The sequence below is a fragment of the Myotis nattereri genome (genome assembly GCF_964212035.1).
Source record: "Myotis nattereri genome assembly, chromosome: 10".
NCBI classification, from domain to species: Eukaryota; Metazoa; Chordata; class Mammalia; order Chiroptera; family Vespertilionidae; genus Myotis; species Myotis nattereri.
The window spans coordinates 60,245,032-60,266,960 of NC_138085.1; the positions used below are offsets into that span (position 1 = coordinate 60,245,032).

At 36.6% G+C, this 21,929-nt stretch overlaps 1 protein-coding gene across 1 annotated transcript in view; it reads left to right on the forward strand.

The window, feature by feature from the left end:
* SRBD1 (S1 RNA binding domain 1) overlaps nt 1-21,929 on the forward strand; it is a 156,148-nt gene that overhangs the window by 61,048 nt on the left and 73,171 nt on the right. The window contains exons 15-16 of the mRNA XM_081100554.1: nt 14,773-14,864; nt 19,027-19,109. Of these exons, the coding sequence (XP_080956680.1) occupies nt 14,773-14,864; nt 19,027-19,109 (175 nt within the window). The remainder of the gene's footprint in view (nt 1-14,772; nt 14,865-19,026; nt 19,110-21,929) is intronic.

Here is a 21,929-nt window from a genome sequence, read left to right on the forward strand (position 1 = left end):
AGGCAGCCAGTAGATGTGACTCTCACATGGATGTTTCTCTCTCTGTGTCCCTCCCCCTCCCTTCTACTCTCTCTAAAAATCAATGGAACAATATCCTCGGGAGAGGAGTAACAAGAAAAAAAGAAGTAGACATGGAAAATTGTAATCTGATCAAAATAACTTGTTTTATGGAAATGGAAACTTACATACTAAATGGTGAACAAGAAATAAATTTAGAAAAATTCACTCTTAGTTAATATTTATTTTTAACTTATTTAATTTTATTTAAAACATTTGATTTTCAAAATGTAGGCTACATATGTAAGAATACTTAGTCAAATATGGGTCTGTGTTAATTAGTATTTACTTTTATCCTTTCTATGCTGTATACTTTAGTCGACCTTAAAATAAGATTTGAAAATATGAAGATGAGAAGTTACTTGAGCAACTGCACAGAGTAGAAGAGCAGTACTTGCTGGTTGCTTGGAAGGCAAGACAAGATAACGTAGACTCTAGTGAATTGGTTTAGTGTGAAAATAGGCGTAAGTGTATGGAAAATAAATCAATTTGAGTGGGGTAGCCATAGGGACTAAAAGTGTTGTAGAGGAGAAAAAAACAATTTGGGGAAAAATTAGAACATGCTTGTTCTAGATGGTTCCAGGGGTCCTCGCATTGACATATTATTTTAAAATCTACTAACTTGAATCTAAGCAAGGTCCTAGCTTTTTTTGTGTGTGTGCTCTGCCTTTGAGATTTGAGAGGGAAATACAGTGTTTTGTAGGGTTCATGTTTGGCCCCCTGGTCCCTTTGTATCTTCCAATAAAGTATAAAACTATAAATGATACTGAATTTTCTTCCCCATGGGTGAGTTATGTCATTAATCATGCACTGCTTATCCGAGCGAATCAGAGTGTGTGTCGTTTCTGATATATCTAATCAGATGACTTGATAGCGAATGCTCCTTAACTTATTTTATGCCTCTCCAGCATCTCCTGCTTTGAGTATTCCTCAGAAATCATTAGTGTTTCTTGGACTCAGATCTGAGGAGTAAAAAGTAGACCATGATGCTATGTAACCTCTGGAACAAAAATGCTTATTGATTGACCTTCATAAACAACTTTCAAAGGCTCCAAGGCTTTCTTATTATTGGGAAACTCTGAAAAGATGATTGGAAGGAGAGGAGTGAGCAGAGGGTAGGTATCTAAATAGAAAGAAGTCTGGCCTAACTGTCCAGAGGCCAGGTTTTTGTTTGTTTGTTAAAAATTCTTGGTTTCACATGATCTCAGTCTAATTTCATTTAACTCTTTGGTGTTCTCTCTTACCCCACAGATAAAATGAAGAGGGTATGTATGACCCAGACTCTCTTATAGGAAGGTAGTTTGATTTAGCAGATTGTAAAGCACTTTCATAAAGCTCTAAGTATTAGGCAAATGCAGGGGATTGATATAATTTCCTTTAGAATACCTGAAAATGACGTTGAGAAAATAATACCCACTGTTAAGATGAAGCAAAGCATTCTCTGGTCATTTTCTTCTCTGCATCGAAGGAGCTAGTTTGAGCAAGTTAACAGACAGGATGTGGACAGGTGCCATTTCACTCAGGTCTTTTCTTTTTGTGAAAGCCTTGAGTTGAATGTTTTTCTGGGCAGCTAATCTTTGGCACCACAGCTTTGCTCTGATAGTGGCATCTGGCATGAGATTGATGTAAGCAAGTCTGAGGTTTGCTCTTTTCAGAATGTGCTCTCTCGGCAGCTCCTGTGTGGCTCTGACGCGGCCACATGCTGCTGCTGCTTTTCCTGCCTCCCAGCACCACTTGTGAGGCTAAGGCATTCCGACACCTGCCCTTTGGAACCTTTACTTGCTGGAAAATGTCAAGATTTTCAGACAAGCCGAAGACAGATAGAACTGATCATTCTTCCCTTCCTCAGGATTAGGCTGAGGGCACTTGCTCATAGTTGGATGAATCGCCGCAGTGGTACAGTCCTATGAGTTCTGAGAGGGCCACGTAGGCTTTGTACAGAAGATTGGGATGTATTTGTGTTCTTAATCTCCTTGGTATCTATTTGGTCTGATAGTAACTTGCAGTTTGTATAAGCAAACGTTTTAGTGATTTTCTTTTTGTATTTCACTGGATAAATGGTGAAGGTTTGGGGGTAGTTCTTCTTACTCCTCATTGTTAAGAATCTCACAAGGAAATTGCAGGTTTTTGAGGATGGACATCTCTTAGGATCATATTGCCATGCAGAGGCACGCACTGATGACAGTCCTGTGTGAGGTCCTTGCTGCTGCTTCCTTTTTTTCTACTGAGCCATCTTAGTGTTCTAGGACCAGAGGACTGGTTTGTACATAAAGGGCAGGAAAAATGGTCGCCTAATGAGGGTGTTCCCCCCGGTAACTGTATCTAGTTGATTGAGAAAGGGACTTGACCTCTGGTATAAAAGAAGGCCTAAAAATTATTATTTTTTGCTTATTCTTTCCTTTCAGTCTTTCAGAATAATTATAACGATTGTATGCTATTTCGGAAACTCTTTCCTCTGTTTCACATGGCGTGATTTTTATCTTCAGTCTCAAGTTGAGTAACATCACAGAGATGGTGATAGCCTAATGTGGTCTAATCGGGAGCGACGTTCCAGTGACTAGTTATTTTGAAGCAAAAAGTGTACTGAGGTTAGATGAGATTCCCTGTAAGTTACTTATTGAGAGCCAGGCTGTGTTGAGAGAGTGGATCACATATGAAACTATATCCGCTCCTCTGGCATCTCTTTGGACAGCTTCTTCATAAGTGACTTTACATGGCTCAGAGGGAAAGGGAGAATGAGTATTGGCCAACCAGCTTGTTCCTTGTAGTGTAATTTATGAAGACTAGTAGAAATATAAAATATAGGCTGTCCCAAGAAATGTATGCACACACTTTGAATAATTATAAAGGTTTATTAAAATACATGTCATTTTAAACTTAATCAGCTGTTAAAATGTGTATACATTTTTTGGGGACACTCTGTGTATCTCCAGCAATTTGAAAACAATGAGGACTAATGGCTTGTATATTATCAACAGAAGATGTGAATTGTAACATTAAATATTCAAAAGCATTTTACAGTGGAATCCTAGTAGTTCTTAAGTAAACAAAACTTCATGTTTGGGTCCTAGGTCAACTTGAATTATATAAAGAAGGGTTTTTGTTGAACATTTAAATAGATTTTCTTCATCTTTTAACTATCCTATTGTTACAGTCTTTCCACAGTCACAGAACATGTCTTTGGTCATGGTTATAGAATAGTGTTTACATCAGTTTCTTATGATTTGCCTTTTTGATAGCAATAATCCTCAAGGAGTAAACATGTAGTATTTTGGGTTTCACCTTGGAAATGAATAATCTTAATATTGCTTCTTAATATTGAATCAAACATATCCTGTATATTCTTAAAGTATGTTTTATGCGTTTGCAAATATGGCCCCATATAAGACTTGAATGTTAGCTGCCAACTTTGACTCCTCTTAATACAAAGTACAATGGATTTTCAAAGCAAGGGTTGTACTGGTATATGACTTATTTTAAAAGGTTCTGAGGTGAAGAAGAAGAAAATTAGATAAAAATATCAAAATAAATCAAATGTAACTCTTTGGTAGTATGCTCTTTTCTATAATCTCTACCAATGTGTAACATTTATCTTTGTTCCCTTTAATTTGTAAGGTTGACATCTTTCTTATTCTTTTTTAAAAAAAATATATTGTATTGATTTTTTACAGAGAGGAATAGAGAGTTAGAAATATCGATGAGAGAAAAACATCAATTAGCTGCTTCCCCACTGGGTTTGTTCCTGCAACCAAGGTACATGCCCTTGACCGGAGTCGAACCTGGGACCTTGAGTCCTCAGGCCGACGCTCTATCCATTGAGCCAAAGTGGTCAGGGCTATCTTTCTTATTCTTTAAGCACGGTGTCAACGATTCTGAAAACTCAGCATCCCATGTTCTGTAGTGCCAGCAGGCCACCCCGTGTTCCCACCTTAGGTCCATTTGCAGCTGAATTTGTTTATTCCATAATGTATTAAAGCCAGTTCATTGCAAGTTTTCTGTTCTTCCTAAAAAGGGTGAACATGTTTAGGATGATAGTTATAATAGGCTTTGTTACAACAAAACAAAAGCAGATACTGTGAGTGACATTTACATATTGGTTATGCAGATGGAAACCACTAAGCTTTTATATTTTTCAAGGGTTTAGTTTGTTTTTTTAATTTTTGAGGCTTTAGAGGAGGGGTGGGCAAACTTTTTGACTCAAGGGCCACAATGGGTTCTTAAACTGGACCGGAGGGCTGAAACAAAAGCATGGGTGGAGTGTTTGTGTGAACTAATATAAATTCAAAGTAAACATCATTATATAAAAGGGTACGGTCTCTTTTTTTTTTTTAGTTTTATTCATTTCAAACGGGCCGGATCCGGCCTGCGGGCCGTAGTTTGCCCGCGGCTGCTTTAGAGCAATGGTTCTCAAAGTATAGTCTAAGACTTCACTAAAATTTAAAATTTTGTGTTCCAAAAGACCATTAAGAAAATGCAAGTGCAAGCCAAAGATTGGGAGAAAGTATTTCTAAATCTTGTATCTGATAAAGGACTTGTATTTAGAATACATAAAGAGTACTTATAAGTCAGTAACAAGGAGACAAGCCATTTAAAAATGGGCAAAAGATTTGAGTAGATATTTCACTAAAGAAGATTAGAAAACGAATCAACTAATATATTGTGGTTATGCTCAACATCATCAGTGATTAAAGAAATGTAAATTAAGCAACAAGTAAATACCATTTCATAAGTACGAAAATGGCCATTGTCAAAAAGACAGTCAGCGACAAGTATTATCATGAAAATGAACAAACTGGAACCCTCATTCATTGTCCCTACACAGTTTCTTAAAAAATTAAACATAAATTTACAATGATGCATTTCCACTCCTGGGAATCTGTCCAAGAGAAATGGAACATATGTCCAGATAAAGACTTATAAATTAATATTTTTAGCAGCATTACTCATAATACTAGAAAATTGGAACCAGCCCCAAAGTCCCTCAGAATGGCTAAGCAAAATGTGGTATGTCTAGAACAGTGAAATAAGATTCGGCAATAAAAATGAAGTGTTGATTCTAACAATGCTTATGAATCTTAAAAACATTATGCTAAGTGAATAAGCAGGACAGAAAAGACCACATACTTTATGATTGCATGTATATGAAATGCAAGGTAAAAGGTAACTATACAGAGACAGAAAGTACATTAGTGGATTCCTGGGGCTGGCAGTGGAATGAGGGCTACAAATGGGCATAAAAGGATCTTTTGGGGACAGAAATGTTCTGAAATTGGACTTGGGGGATGGTTGTACACCACTTACTAAAAATCATTGAATTGTACACTTAAGATGAGTGACTTTTATAAAATGTAAGTCGTGTCTCAACAAAACCTTAAACCGGTGGTCCTAGGACCAGCAGCATCAGCAAGAGAAGTTGTTAGAAATGAAAATTCTCTTGTCCCACTGAACCAGAAACTATGGGGGTGGGCCCAGCAATCTGTGTTTCAACAGCCTCCAGCAGATTGTGACGCAGGGTCAAGATGGAGGACCACTGCTCTGAGGCAAGGAAAGTTAAATAGAGACGTGGGTAGTTTGGGGTACAGTTTATGTACATTCAGTTGACCCTGTTGCTGTGGCTGTAGGGAAGGTTTGAATTAAGGGACGTTGTTGTAGAGTTAAAGGAAATGACAGGGCAGTGGGAGTGAAAATAAACTGGCCTTTCATGTCCTTGCTATGTCCCCACGAGAAGCTTCACGATTGTGATGTTTGTGTACCACATATGTTAGTAAATTCCTGGGTTTTTGTAGGCTTTCTGGTACTTGACGAACATAGCATAAACAGGTTCATTTGCCATAACGACAGTGGAAGTTCAGATCCTTGGAAGGAATTATTTCTTCTAAATATTTACACAGTGTAATATAGCAGAGTCAGAAATGTGTAGTGATCCCAAAAAGTAAAGATCCGACTGTAGATAACGAAGTAAGTGAAGCAGCCAGCTGAACTGAACAACTCAGCCTCTCCTCCATCTGTTCAGTGCACTTTCAAAATCACCATTAGAAAGGGGGTTGATTAGAACGGTCTTCCAATGCATGGCATGTACTTTCAGGGCTGTCCTCCCCCCCACACCCCTTCCCTACTCCAGCATGACCTGGATGGCCCAAAGAGATTCTGAAGGTTAAGCTGCTCCAGAAAAGGGCTAGAGATCCAAACAGAAGGCGGCTGGTTGGTGAATGTATTAGATAAAGTGTAGTGTCTCCCTTCACTGTAGGTTGACGACTTCTGCAGAGGTATAAGTTCACCACAGAGAAAAGTAGAGTTGGGTAGGGATGGGGAAATAGAGCCCCCTGAGGTTATTATCAGCACTATTTATTAGTGGATAAACCCCATAGATGTATTTAAGCTAAAAAAATAAAATAAAATAAATCAAAGGTTGGTAGAAAAGAGGAAATGAAGCAAACTTTTTCCTTCGTAAGAAAAGTTTACAATTCTCTATGTACAACTCTTGATTTATATTTGAATAAAATTGCACTTGAAAAAGAATAAATGGATCATAGATGCAAAAAGACAATAGGCTCAGTTAAGTTGATCTTTGTCAGTGAAGATACCCACCTTAGGACATGAGTACCCACCATAGATTGCTTTTTAATTTAAAAAAGTTTCAATTAAAATAAAAAAAGAAGAAATAAGCACAGTCTGTTGTTATATGAGTAAATACAAATTGAGCACATAAAAATTTGACAGTTTTGGAATTCACCTCAAGAATCAGGAGAAACAGCCCTAGCCTCAGTGGATAGGGCGTTGGCCTGCAGACTGAATGGTCCTGGGTTTGATTCCGGTCAAGGGCATATACCTCCTCCCCAGCCTGGTTCCTGGTCGGGGTGCGTGCAGGAGACAGCCAATCGATGTGTGTCTCTCAGATCAATGTTTCTCTCTTTCCCTCCCACTCTCTCTAAAATCAGTGAGGATTAAAAAAATAAATTTAAAAAAATATATATATTTTATTGATTTTTTTACAGAGAGGAAGGGAGAGGGATAGAGAATTAGAAACATTGATGAGAGAGAAACATCGATCAGCGCCTCCTGCATACTCCCTACTGGGGATGTGCCCGCAACCAAGGTACATGCCCTTGACTGGAATCGGACCTGGGACCCTTGAGTCCACAGGCTGATGCTCTATCCACTGAGCCAAACCAGTTAGGGCGATAAAATAAAATTTTTAAAAGTCTATATGATGAATTGCTATATTAAAAAAAAAGAATAAGGAGAAACATAGTTTTTGATGTGTGTGGGGGAGAGAGTATGGCAGGTGGGTTGACATCATGTTCTTTAAATCAATACGTTTCAAAATGTTGACCAAAGGACAGTTTTAATTACAAAATTAGATTAGTATTTGTTCCTCGCTCTTAGTTTTTGTGTCTTGTTAGTAGTGAGCGTGTCATGTTTAGAGTATAGTTGCAAACACCACCTTCTTGCCCAGTTAGTGAGTGTTTCTCCCTTAAGCCTGCTTTTCTTGTCCTAGAGTCAGTTGGGCCTTGTCCTTTTGCTTAGTCTAACACAGCCGTGGGCAAACTACGGCCCGCGGGCCGGATTCGGCCCGTTTGAAATGAATAAAACTAAAAAAAAAGAGAGACCGTACCCTTTTATGTAATGATGTTTACTTTGAATTTATATTAGTTCACACAAACACTCCATCCATGCTTTTGTTCCGGCCCTCCGGTCCAGTTTAAGAACCCATTGTGGCCCTTGAGTCAAAAAGTTTGCCCACCCCTGGTCTAACACCACGTAGGCACCAGGCCTTGTGGTTGCTCCAGTGAGTTTTCCTTGAGTTCCCTTGGTGGTATTGTGTAATACTTAAAACAACTTCGTTGTGGAAAAAGAAATTAAAGAAAGCAGAAGAAGGTGAAGGTGAGGGGGGAAAAAAAAGGAATGCTAACTATGGAGAGTGGTAGAGACTGTAGAGACTGACAATTTCTGCTGGTTCCATTCATTGTCGGAAATTGCTTCTACCCCATTGGAGGGACTCAACCTACAAATAGATATGAGTAAGCTGTCTTCTTTGTCCTTCAGTTTGATTTGCTTTCCCCTACGATGGCATTGGAAGGTACCAGTGATTTGTTGTCTCTATCATTGACAGCATTAAAAGTGTGATGTTTTGATACATGGTGGGTACATTAAAGCAGCTCAGCATCATTGAACATAATTATACCTGTGATGCTAATTAGCAGAATCAGATTCTTTCATCGGATACTATTGTGTTTATGGCACAGGAGGATCAGTAGGTAGGTTGCAGGTGCTTTGAGGAACCTGAACTCCAAATTTAAAGTGCTGTTCGGTAGTTGTGAATTTGTGTTTGTCTTTTTTCGTTTTCTTTGTGGCTAGAAAATATTATTTTCATCTGATGAGGTATGAGGCGCTGAAGGAAAAAGAAGACAAGGGAATTCTGTACTGTTGAAATATTGCCTTGTGTTTTAAGATGTGCTAGGATGTCCATCCATATGGGTATACACTCACTCTGAGTTTGGTAGACATGCTAACTTCTTCCAGGCTTGTTATAGATCCTGCGTGTAATTATTGTAGTATTGCTAGACTTGTTCTCTTTGGAAAATGCTCATCTTTTAAAAGCCTAGAATTTTTTGTTTAAACTGTGGTAATTGGAGAATTGCTTCTAACTGGTCTTCCACCAGATGGTGCTGGTGTTACATATCTCAAGATAAACTCCTTCGGTGCCATGGAAATCCTGATGAGTTGTATTTCCTCTCTCTTTCTGTTTCACCATATTTTGCCTTTAAAGTTTTCTACGCATGCTGCTTTTCTGGGACACTACTATAGCACCTCACATCTTTTTTGTTATGAATAGTGAACTGATTATGCCTTGATAGTCATGAAGGGTAACTTGGGGGAAGGATTCAGAGGCCAGGGACTAAGTGAAACTTTAGGAGGCATGATATGTACTTTCTTGTAAGATTTTTCAACATGTATTTGCTGCTTATCTGACCTGTGTGTACAAATTGAGAACTTCTCTTGACTTTCCTCCTTAATCACCTTTCTTTTATGTTATAACAATATCATAAAATGTTACTCTTTGAGATCTCTGAGAAGCCGTGTTTGAAAATTATTAACAATAATTGTTATATTTACCCACATTTAAGTTCAAAATAACTTTAATAACTTTAAAACAAAAAAATGTTGGCCATATGTGATATGATATTTCCTGGCCCATTAACAATTGTCATTTTAAACTTAAATTTTAAACTTTTCCTGTTTATAAATAAATTACAATTTATGTTAACCTAAGGAAGCATGTAATTACAATTACATGGTTATTGAAAAAGAATTTAAATAAACAAAAAATGCAGTTAAAGGACTGACTTAAGTTCTATTTACATTATATTACATAACTTTCTATTTTTTCTTTTATATATATCTATATTTTTAAAGTACCAAAGTTGGACTTACAGTTTTGAAACTAGTTTTTTTTCTCTTAATGTTTTGTAACAATAATTTTTAATGACAATATTGCTTTCCATTTAATGAACCTTAAAAGATAGGCATTTTGTTTTTTAGTTTCTTTCAGTCAGAGCTGTGCTACGATGAATAGTGCTTTAAATGTTTTGTTACTTTAAAATTTCTCTCATATAGATTCTTAAAAATATAACAGCTCATTCATAAAGAATTCATATTTTTGTGACTTTTGGTCCATATTTTCAAATTACCATTCAAAAGAGTTCTACAGTTTAAACATCTTTAACTGTATAGAGTTTTGTTTGTTTACCTGAATCCTCTTCATCCACAGATTACCTTAGTTTTTAAAGTGACTAAGTAATGCTTATTTGAGATTCCTTGAAGTGATAATTTGTCACTAAATAAAGGACTTTAAAATTGCTTTGCTATTTTCTTAGAAATAAGCCTTACTAAACATTAAACCTTAGACCCTTTTATTTATGTGGTTTAGTTTTTGGCCTTGTCTCTTGTTCCTAAGATACAGTCAGCTATTCTTTCATACTTCAGAATAGATTATCTCATATGCAGAGCAAAGGATTTAGATCTGTGTTAACTTTTTTAACACTTTCTGTTACTTATTGAGAAATGTAGGTCATTTAACCCTCTCTTCATATGAATGTTTCTCAGGGTGAAAACTTGGAAGGATGGTTTTTTAGATAAGTAATTTTTAAAACTTCAGTGAAATGATCTATGCATTTAGTAATTATTTAGTATATATATTTTTTGTGGAAAGAAGGAAGAAAAAGAGCTGCTAGATATTGATAAAGCTTAAGGAATTTTAGTATATTTTGTGAAGAATTAAAAACATCAGTTTTTTATTAGTTTAAGCAATATATCTGGGCTGATTTTTTTTTATATCTTACTAAATAGCTGTGTTTTCATTTAAGTGGTTTACTTTTGAATTAAATTCTCCTATGTGTAATTTTTTCTAAAATAAGAAAAAACAACAACAAAAGCTCTTTTCCTATTTCGGGAGTAGGGAGAGGGCCTGGAGGAGACTCATACAGAGGCTTCATGGAACCTTGTAAATGAATGTGAAAACTATTAGCCCAATAACTTAAAAAGACCGAACAGCTACTTTTCCTGTCTCATGAAAAGAATTCCCCATCTCAATTTGGTAAAAGAAATTGCCATTCTCTTACTGTCAGAATGAATAGTTACTGTAAGAAAAGTACTTGCAAGCCTGGTTTTAAAAGATACGTCAGCATAGAATCTGCCTTGGTAGAAGAGGCTTAGACGCTGTGGCGATACTGATTTTGTAGTTTCGACGTATGCGTCTTTAAAAAATAAATATATTGGTAATGAACACATTTGTGTAACATTGCATTTTATTTAAGATAACAAAAATTAGTATTTTTAACTTATAGTTTTTGTAAAAAAATTTTAATTTAAAAGTAAATGCATCTATATTGTGGACCTTTTACTTGCTTTTTTTGTATGAGTATGGGGTTTGTATTTATTTTTAATATAAAAATCTAGAAAGACCCTTGAATAGTGCTGAATTAGATTAAATGTTTTTAAAAGTACCAATTCAAGAGAGCTAGCACATTAATATATAGGTCTGGTAAAATGAAGTCCAATGGTAGCTTCTGAAATACACCTTCATATATTTAAAGTTTGCGATATCATATGTATCTATTTAGATGTTTGTCTGAACCAATAATTTGAAGGGGCTTTGGTGTACTGTAATAATCTCAAAACCTTAGTTCAGTTGCAACTGTATTGGGCAAATTCCCTCCATAGAATAAATCCCGCTCAGTCCTGTCTGCTTTATGGCAAAATAGACAAAATAGTCAAATTGCTGAGATTATGAACCTGATTTGTTTACAACTGAGAGAAATTTGTTTTGTGAAATATAAACCTTATTAAATAATCAGATATCTGATATTTTTTTTTGCAAAGTTTATTTTTGCTTTCCTCAGAAATTAGAGGTAATTGGAATAATTTTCAAAAAGTTTCCCAATAAACAGAAAGTGGCTTCTGAAATCTAGTATACTTTCTACTGCGTGTCTGTCTTTGAACTCTAAATAGGAATGAAAAAAGGAAGGGAGGAGACATTATAACTTTTGTTCTTAGCAGCTTCTCCTGGAAGAAATCATCGCCACTCCCAGCTTGATTTGTTTCATTTAATTCTTGCCACATATACTTCTTAGATTGTTATATGTTTTATGCTGAAGTAATCAGTGTTGAGGTTTTTCTGTTCATTTAGATTATTGAAGCATTCTGATCTGTGCTTAGCATTCTAAACTGTTTATTGGATCCATGCTATCTAATAACTAAAGCATATGAAATTTACTGCATTTTGTATTGATTTAATATTAATGTTAATCTAAAATCTTTGGGTGCAGTGTGTCACATCTGTTTTGTATTCCTCTGTTTAAGAGAGCTGGCAGTATGGTATTTGGAGGAATATTTATTATCTGAGTGTTTTTCTTCGCAACAGTTTCCCTTAGTCTACTGAGAATTATAACTTCCAAGAGACAGTGAATCACCCAGCAAATTCTCAGGTACCCAACTGCTAAAGGCCACAGTTAATTGGAATTTTTATTTTCCATTTAAGTTCCCTTTGCTTTAATAGTGGTAATTTTGGAGGCTTCTGGCAAGGATAGAAAATAAATTCGCAGTGAAATTTTTTAAAAAGTATTTTTTTCTCTTAGTAGGTTCAACTTGCACTTGATGAATACTCTTTTTTTTTTTTTTTTAAGAAAAACTTTGTTAGACTGACTGTTAATTTGTGTTTGACACCAAATTTTCCATGGCTAGTGATTGAATATTCTTATCCTATGGTGGTTCTTAAACTTTTTGGGATGGATTTCTTTAATTAATCAATGAAAACTACAACCCCCTTTTCTAGAAAACAAATGCATAAGCACAAACATTTTGCATACAGTTTTGATTAATTTGACCTCTCTGTCCAGAAGTACAAGGGCCCCAGGTTAGAAAATGCTGCTATAATGAAACTGAAAAACCACTGCTGGCATGTTGGTTTTAGTATCATATTATGCCACACTAAGAATTTTCTTTACTTCAAGCTTTACTTGACATTATATTTCCTCCATCATTATATAGTAGTAGATAAGCACAATCTAAATCTTATATTGGAGAAAAATCACTTTTAATTTTAAAGTCAGTCTCAAAAATTGTAGAACATATTCAGATTTCTTTATGCTTTAGGTTCTTTAGATATATAAAAAACAAAACTGACTATCTTTTGATCAGAAGTGAAGTCGACAAAAGAGAGAAATGAGTTCTGGATCTGTTAAGAATGTGTTTAGCACAAAAATGTAGGTTTTCATTTTAATGTGAGTTGTGAAGCTAATCAGAAGTTACTTTATGCTAAACAAAATAAGCCAGTCAGAGAAAGATAAACATCACATGATCTCACTCATTTGTGGAATATAATGAACGACATAAACTGATGAACAAAAATAGAACTAGCGTCATAGAAGCATAGAACAGACTGTCCAACCTATGAGGGAAGGCGTGGGGTGAGCGGGTAAGAGATCAACCAGCGGACTTGTATGCATGCATATGAGCATAACCCATGGACACAGACCAGGGAGGGGGATGAGGGCATGTGCTGGGGGTTGGGTATAGCTGGCGAGAGGTGAATGGGAGGGAAAAGGAGACTTATGTAATACATTAAACAATAAAGAATTTAAACTAAAAAAGAAAAAGTTACTTGTGCTGGTTATGAGCTCAGACTTGGGGAATCAAGCAGGTTAGGCTTCAAATCCAGCGCAGTTGCTTACCAGCTGTATGATGTTTGACACATTACTTATCTGTGGGGGAAAAAAATCCCCTTGAAGAATCAAATGAGACAATGTCTGTAAAGTGCTTGATTTTGTGCTTTGTGTATATTGCATGCTCGGTTACCTCTCAGCATATGATGATGTTGGTGTTGATGAGGAACAGGGTGAGCCGCCTTGCTTTTCAATTGCTGATGTTCCTTTTTCCTATTATTTAGGATAGTTGATCTTAGTTGCAAATATTTAATTAATTAATAAATCTTCCCCACAATAATCTTGCATCTCAGTGGCTTGTAGTTGTCAAAGTTCAGTCAAGAGTTCTTTAGCCCTGACCGGTTTGGCTCAATGGATTGAGTGTTGGCTTGTGGACTGAAGGGTCCCGGGTTGCGGGTAAGTGCCCAAGTTGCAGGCTTGGTCCCCAGTGGTGGATGTGAGGGAGGCAGCCAATCGATGATTCTCTCTCATCATTGATGTTTCTATCTCTCTCTCCCTCTATCCTTCCTCTTTGAAATGTGTGTGTGTATGTGTGTGTGTGTGTGTGTGTGTGTGTGTGTGTGTGTAAATGTTGTATGAGCAGAGAAAGAGGGGGTTCCTAATAATCTTAAGCACTAAAGTATTTCTGCTTTTGAGTCTTCAAACCTCCATGGTCTGTCTCATGGTAGAGAGCTATAGGTATTGTGAATACTTTAGGTAGATGAGGTTTCTCTGCATAAAATGTTGTCAGGAGGAACTCTGATGTTTAAAATGTTTGATAAACTGTACAAGAGTCAACCAATCAAATGTCATCTGTAAGACAGTGTTGCCATTGTGGTTTGAAAAGTATTTTTTGGAGCCAAAAAGGAAAAGAAAGAAGATAATACGTGTGATGCTTTGATTAAATAAATGATGGAATGAAATAGTTTAACATCTGCATGAAGTGAAATGTTTCAAGTTTTCCAAAAAGATGATTTACTGAAAAGAAGTGCGGTAATGCCTGTTTGATCATTTGCTTTTTACATTGTAGTGGTTAATGATAATCAGGTAATGACAATGGCAGTGTTTATGGCAGTGGTTTTTGTGTTTATTCACATATGCACATATCCACACATGTTCATGTGCTTCCCAACATGCTCTAGAATGATTCAGATGGCAGTTGTAAATGTCAGTCAACAGTGGATTATAAATACAAGAGAAGCTAAGTATATTCTGAAAATTTTGTAGTTGCATCATGGTGGAGTATCTATTGTGTTCATCTATAACCTATCTCATTACTACTGACAGAAATCGACTGAATGACTACATTATGGATTAAAATCTGTGTATTTCCTATGTGAAGAAAACAAACATTGCTTAATCACTTTATGTTAATGAAAAATTAAGCATTATAGGTATCATTGACATATAAAGAGAGGACATTGCCCTACAACTATTTTTCTTTCCTAGTCTCATTTATTTTCTTTGACCAGACAAAACGTTTGGAAAATGATATTCCCCCTTTCTTTCTTAGTATTGTCAGTGAAGCAGGAGCATCAATCTACAGTGTGAGCCCTGAAGCTAACAAAGAGATGCCAGGACTGGACCCTAATTTGAGAAGTGCAGGTAAGAAGCTGTGCACCATCACCAAAGCATGTGATTTTGACATTTTGGACTTGTATTTGTAGAGAGCAAATTATTTAAATATCCAAGAACATTTAGAATATGTATGCATAAGAATAGGCAGGCATGTTAGAAAGTGGTTCCAATAATAATTATAATTATAGAAAAGGAGGAAAAATACTTTTTCTAAAGAACTCTGCATAGTATTCTAGAATATAGTGAAAAATCAGCTCAGAACATCTCTAGTAAAATTAAATGCTAGTGTTCATAAAAGTAATAAAATACTCTAAGCTTTCTTATTAGAAAAAATATTACTTATGGCTTTTTGTTGGCAAAAAAGTAATATATTAATATAAAAATATTTACAATCAAATGTATGAACATGCACAGACTTTCAATTTATTGCTGAATATTTGTCAGATAACCAGTTTCTTTTATCTTGCTTTGATTTCTGTGATGTGGAATAGTTAAAATCTTGTGTGTGAAGAAATTAAGATACTTTATTAGAAATGGATTTTTTATTGATTTTAGAGAGAGGAAGGGAGAGGGAGAGAGAAAAACATCGATGTGTGAGAGAGAGACATTGATTGGTTGCCTCCCTCACGTACTCTGACCGGGCATTTAACTAGCAACTTTTCTGTGCATGGGACAACGCTCAACCAACTGAGCCACACTGGTCAGGGCTATTGAATTTTTCCCTTTAAATATTATCTTCAAATTTCATTGGCTGTTCTTGAAATCTACACCTGGAGATATGCTCTTGACATTTTTTGCATTAATTTAAAGCTATAAACTTCTTTCTTACATCCAGAAGAGCTGGTAGTTTCCCTTCAATTATTCATTCCAGGGCATGGTCCCCGTCTAAAGTGATCACCTTCTCAAACTCAGATCCCAGCTCAAAGCCTTGCCTCTTCTAGGAAGCTTTTCCTTATCACACTAGCTCAGCATGGTTTCTGCTTTCTTGCCACATATTGTTTTGGAAATTTCCTTGTAATAATAATAACAATAATAATAACAACAACAATAACAGTAATAGCAATAATAAAGGGGATTAGATAACAGTAATCATAGTGGGAGCTGCTAATACATACCTTTTTAGAACACTTAATATATGTGAAACATTGTGTTAAATGCATTACTAGTATTACTTAATTCTCACAGTTGCCCTACGAGGGGTTTATTATTCCTACTTTATAGATGAGGAAACCAAGGCTGAAAGGGCACATAATATTTGTAGACTTCTATAATAAAAGGATACTTTTCTTTATAAAAATATAAGATTCAGAACTCCCCAAGTTGGCACTGAAAGGTAATATTACTATAGGGTATTGGAAAAAAATATTGTCTAGGAGTTGGGAGTCCCTCAGACCTCCCTCTGCTAAGGGTGCTGTTTCCTTTTCACCACTGGCCCACATGGTACATAACTATCCTAGTATCATAGGTGAGACAAGATTGCTACAGTCCAGCACGACTCTGTGAAAAAAGGAAGTAATAAAAATGGAATTGGTATCTGATCCTAATTACTCTGATTTCAAAATCTAGCTGTGCCTTCAGTTTGTAATTCACTGCAGATATGCCTTCCTTCTCTGTCTCAGCTTCTGTCCATATGGCAATGACTGTGTTTGATCCATAGCAACTCAGAACTTACACATTTTTAGTCTTCAGAGTCTGGTCCTCCAGGCAAATACTGAAAGAAGCTGAGAGTCTTCACTCTGGGATTTCTAGAGCCCACACACTTTTCAGTTCCTGTCTCTTCTGTAGTGATTAATGCCAGGGATGACTTCATACTTCGTTTGACCTGACCTACCTGTGGCTATGGGTTTTACCTTTCAACTCTCCATAACTTTGCTGTATCAGAATATTACAGAACTTCAACATTCATACAAGTGTTAAACATATGTAAGCAAACGACCTTCATATTACTACATCTTCTTGACCAGTTTATCAGCTTATTGAAAACAGAGGTTATCTTTATACTAGTAGGTTTTTATATTCCCCCATAATAAATATAATGAACTTGAGAGGCATTTAAATCAGATGGATAGAATTGTAGATAGATGATATTAAAATGTTTATTATGTATTTCTGATTGAAAATGGGAGATTGAGTATTCCTGTTATTTCTTTACTCGCTTCTAAAATCTCATTAAAATGACAGTAACTTGATAGAATGAAGACGTAAATTCAGCAGGACAAAGAGAATGGGAGAGGAGATAACAGCAACATTTGTTTTGAAGCTGGAAAGCAGATGGCTGAGTAATAAGTGATCTAGCCAACTTGAGAAAGTGGAATACTAAGACAGCATTGTGGAAAACAGAACTAATCTGAAATAGATCATGGAAACGCCATAGGTTCAGGAAATGTAACAAGCACCTTTAGAAGTATTTTGGGAGGGCAGAGTGGGTGTAAAATGAGAGGATTGATTAAAAGTCTATTCAAAAAGCAATTAGACCAAGTTAAACATATGGAATACCATATAACCCAGCAATTCCATTACTAGGTATATACTCAAAAAAATTGAAAACAGATACTCAGCAAATACTTGTACACAAATGCAGTGAACTTAATGTTCACAGTAGCTCTTATCTCTGATGAGATGTACAAATCAGTCACAGGAGAATCTGGTAATCACTTGTAAGAGGTGACTTCTGTTGCCAGACTTTGAACAGTTTAACATGAAAACAAGCAAGGGATTTCCTTTGATGGCCTTAATGTTTTCACTTAAGAATTTAGTTCACCTAACCTTCTATATGAGTATGTGACACTGACTAGTTTTCACGTGCTTAAACATAAAAGCTTTTCATATGTAAGGCTCAATGTAACAATGCTACTTGGAAAAAAAAGATATGCCTTTAGAAGTATCCTTAAGATTCACATTAAATTTCTTTTCTCTAGCAAAATATATCTTAAAAGCTAAATTTGATATAAAATTTTGTTAACATTTGGTTAAAAAAAAAAAAGGCAATAAATGATGCCCAAGTAAAATGACACAAGCAAAGGAATGTTTGAAGCTAACTCCAGATCTCTTGAACTTGAATTGTGATGGTTGAGAAAGAGATGTGGTTAGGAATGTATGTGACAGAGTAATCTAGCAGTCAGGTTCAAGGCAATACAAGTGTACTCACTAGCCAACTGACTTGGTCTCTGGTTGCAAGATATGATCTCATCATTTACTCATCATTATCAGGATCTAGTCCTAATAAGCATATAGTAGTAGGTCCTTGGGTTACGTCGGAGATCCGTTCCTACGGTGCGACGTAACGCGATTTTTGCCGTAAGTCGGAACCCACCTACATAAGCACCTACGGCACTCACATGGAGCACATACACAGCAGTAATGAAGTGAAACAGTAAAAAAAAACATTTAAAAGAAAGATAACAATTCCTGACCTTTACTTGTGGTAAATAAATAATAAAAAACATAAAGCACATATGTACATACGTCGAAATGACAACTTTTTTTTTTATAAATAAATGGAAGATGGCGACATAACCATGAAATGATGTACGTCGAGCCCGACGTAATCCGAGGACTGCCTATATTTGCCATACAAATGTATACCGTGTTTATAATAATACAGGATTTTTAAAATATATATACATATTTTATTGATTTTCTTTTACAGAGAGGAAGGGAGAGGGATAGAGAGTTAGAAACATCGATGGGAGAGAAACATCAATCAGCTGCCTCCTGCACACCCCCTATGGGGATGTGCCTTCAACCAAGGTACATGCCCTTGACTGGAATCGAACCTGGGACCCTTCAGTCCGCAGACTGACGCTGTATCCACTGAGCCAAACCCGTCAGGGCAATGCAGGATTGTTTAAAAGGAAAACAAATATCTACTTGTTCTTTAAAGTGTGAGGTGCTCTATTCTTTTGTATTTATCTTTAAAGAATGAACAGGTAATTGTGTAAGTGTAGCAACTACGTGTTGTATTTATTTTTTTTAAATGTATAACCCTTTTATTTGTTCTCAGAAATACCTAGGGTAGTGTAATAAATCCTGAAATTTTACATTCATTTTTTTGTGTGTGAAATTGTTGGTCTGTTTGGGAGCGGATGGAATTAAGTACTTGCATAATGGGGAACTAGCGTAAGTGTTATCTGGATACTCTTTTTACATTGACATACTTGTGTTCTGATTCTTTGTGGGTTTTTTTCAGTTTCCATAGCAAGGCGTGTTCAGGATCCATTAGCTGAGCTGGTGAAAATCGAGCCAAAACACATTGGAGTTGGAATGTATCAGGTAAAGCAGCATGGATCATTTAATTTATGAAATCCATCAATACAAAGGGCAGTACTCAAACTGGGCATAGCCACTAAGTGTCAGTGGAATAGATTCCGATTTTCAAAGGTTAGAAGTTTGTGGGAAGATAGATAGGAGTTTTAAGTTAATAGGGAAGAAATTTTTCTGGTGTTTATGGTTCTAATTCAAACTGAGAATTGACTGTAGTCAGATTTAAAGGCTGCCCAAGCATTAGCTCTGACCAGTAGCTTCATCTGGATAGCCTCTGCTTTTAACATTACTGTAGAATTGGAGGAGTTATGGAACATGGGGGTATGTTGGCTGTTTGTCTAAACCAGTACGAACTATTCATCTTTATTGATCCTTCAGGAAGAAGCCTTTGGTGTACCTATTGTGACTTTTTCCCCTCTGTTTTCCATTTCTATTTGATTATTATAGTTAATTTTTGGTCATTGCCCAGTATGAGCTAAAAGCTTTCAGTTGTTACTGTGTAGTAGTAATAGTGCTTGTTGTTATTGTATTTTCAGTTCCTGAAGTTATGAACATTGGGTACTTGAAGACAGCACTAAATTTTGGCAGATTGAATCCATAGTTGTCTCTGTAAACCTTGAGTTTAATTATTTTTCCTTTGATGAAAGGCCTTCTTAAGTATAAAATAGAATGTTACCTTCTGTATGATTTTCATGGAATTTGAATGATAGGCACTGCACTTAAAAATGTTTTTATTAATTTCAGAGAGAGGGAGGGAGAGAGAGAGACATCAATGATGAGAGAGAATCATCGATCGGCTACCTTCTGCACACACCTTATTGGTGATCAAGCCCACATCACAGGCATGTGCCCTGACCAGGAATCAAACCGTGACCTCCTGGTTCATAGGTCAGTGATCAACCACTGAGCCATACTGGCCCAGCAGTACTGAACTTTCTTAAGGAAATATTATATTACATCATGGACTCTGTGACCACTAGAAATGGAAGAAACATTAGAAATATCTGACCCTACCCCTAACTTGACAGAAAAAGAAGCTGTGTCCTAGTTAGGATTTTGCCCATGACCACACTGGCAAAGCCTGCAGTGACCTGTCATACATGGATAGCAAGTTAGATGCAGAGGCATCCAAACCTTTATCTGGATTTACTCATTTGGGAAGCATAGTTACCGAAGGCTCTGACTTGTAGCTACAGAGACAAATACCTAGTATCTAAAGAGCTGAAGCACTTTTATGATATAGGCATTGTAGTTGAGAGGAATTATAGTTGTTCAAAATAAAGTTAGGGGTGCCTCAGCAGGCAGTGGGACAAAGAAAAGGGGAAGTCACACTTACAGAAGCCAAGCAGGCTAATTCACTATTGGCATCAAGGAGGTCTTCAAGCAAATCGCAGAGGCCTAGCCTCCAGCCTTGGATTCAGAGACAGCATTTAATCTGAAAATGTTTGGGCCTTATTCCAATAGGAAGTAGTGAGAAGTAATGGAAGAGTATTAAGCAGGGGAATGCCATGATCTGATTTGTTTTTTAAACATTGATTCTGGTTACTCTGAGGAGAATGATTTAGAGGGGAAGAGGAGAAGCAATACGACCAGTTTAGAGGCTATTTACATAGCCCAGGTGAGAGTGATGGTGGCTTGGACAAAGTTAACGGTAGTAGAATTGGAAAGAAGTTAAATCTGTTTTGTAGGCATTGCTTGGTAATAAGTGAGGGAAAGAAGTTGCTAAGAATTTGCTCCAAGGGCCCTGGTATGTGGATGATGCCTGAGTAGAGCAGGTTTGGTAGCTATAAGGTCAGTAGTTCTGATTTGGACATGTTAAATTTGAGATGTCTGTAAGAAATTCAAGCAATGATGTCAAATGGAGTTGGATATGCAAGTGTGAGATTTAGAGAAATAGCCATATTAACATGGAGTACAGACTAGCAAATAATGACACCTGGCAAGGGATCAAGATGGTAGGCTGAGCTCATGATGTTCTTTAACTGCACCACTGTCACCATTGCCATATCCACAGCTCCAAATTCCGTAAGAGAAGATGTGCATATATATCTGTACCTATAAAAACACAAACTTATATGAATAAATTGATGATAGCCAGGGAAAACAAGAAAGGGTCCCACCAATGGATGGAAATTTTAGGAATTCCTGAAAGTTATTAAGCACGAGGATTCACATCCATGGAAAAAATAAAACCTGGTGGACCACTCCTTAAAATATATAGATCAGTAGTGTTCTCAAACCAGAATCACGTTCTGGACAGGGGCCTGTCGTGTTAGGTAAGAAGGTACCTACAGAGTGGGTAGGCCCATAGTAACCCCTCGCTCAGTTTACTGTAGATCTCCAGTGGTTGGCAAACTCATTAGTCAACAGAGCCAAATACCAACAGTACAACGATTGAAATGTCTTTTGAGAGCCAAATTTTTTAAACTTAAACTATATAGGTAGGTACATTGTTATTAACTTAATTAGGGTACTCCTAAGGCTTAGGAAGAGCCACACTTAAGGGGCCAAAGAGCCGCTTGTGGCTCGCGAGCCGCAGTTTGCCAACCTCGGATCTAAGCTAATGCACTGAGTATACCACAGGGGCCAGAGCGGCTGGGGATCCCCAAGTAAGTAGCCTTTGATTGCCAGGAAGCCCCCTCCTGGCGAGACAAACTCCTGACCACTGACACCTGGCATCATACCCCACATTTCTCACATTATCACTTGAGGCAGATGATGGTAAACAGAAACAGCTTGTACAGACAGCCAAATAGGATCTCTGAACATTTGAGGAAAACGCATAATAGAAAAAATGAGGCACCAAACTTAATAAGGAAAAATAGCACC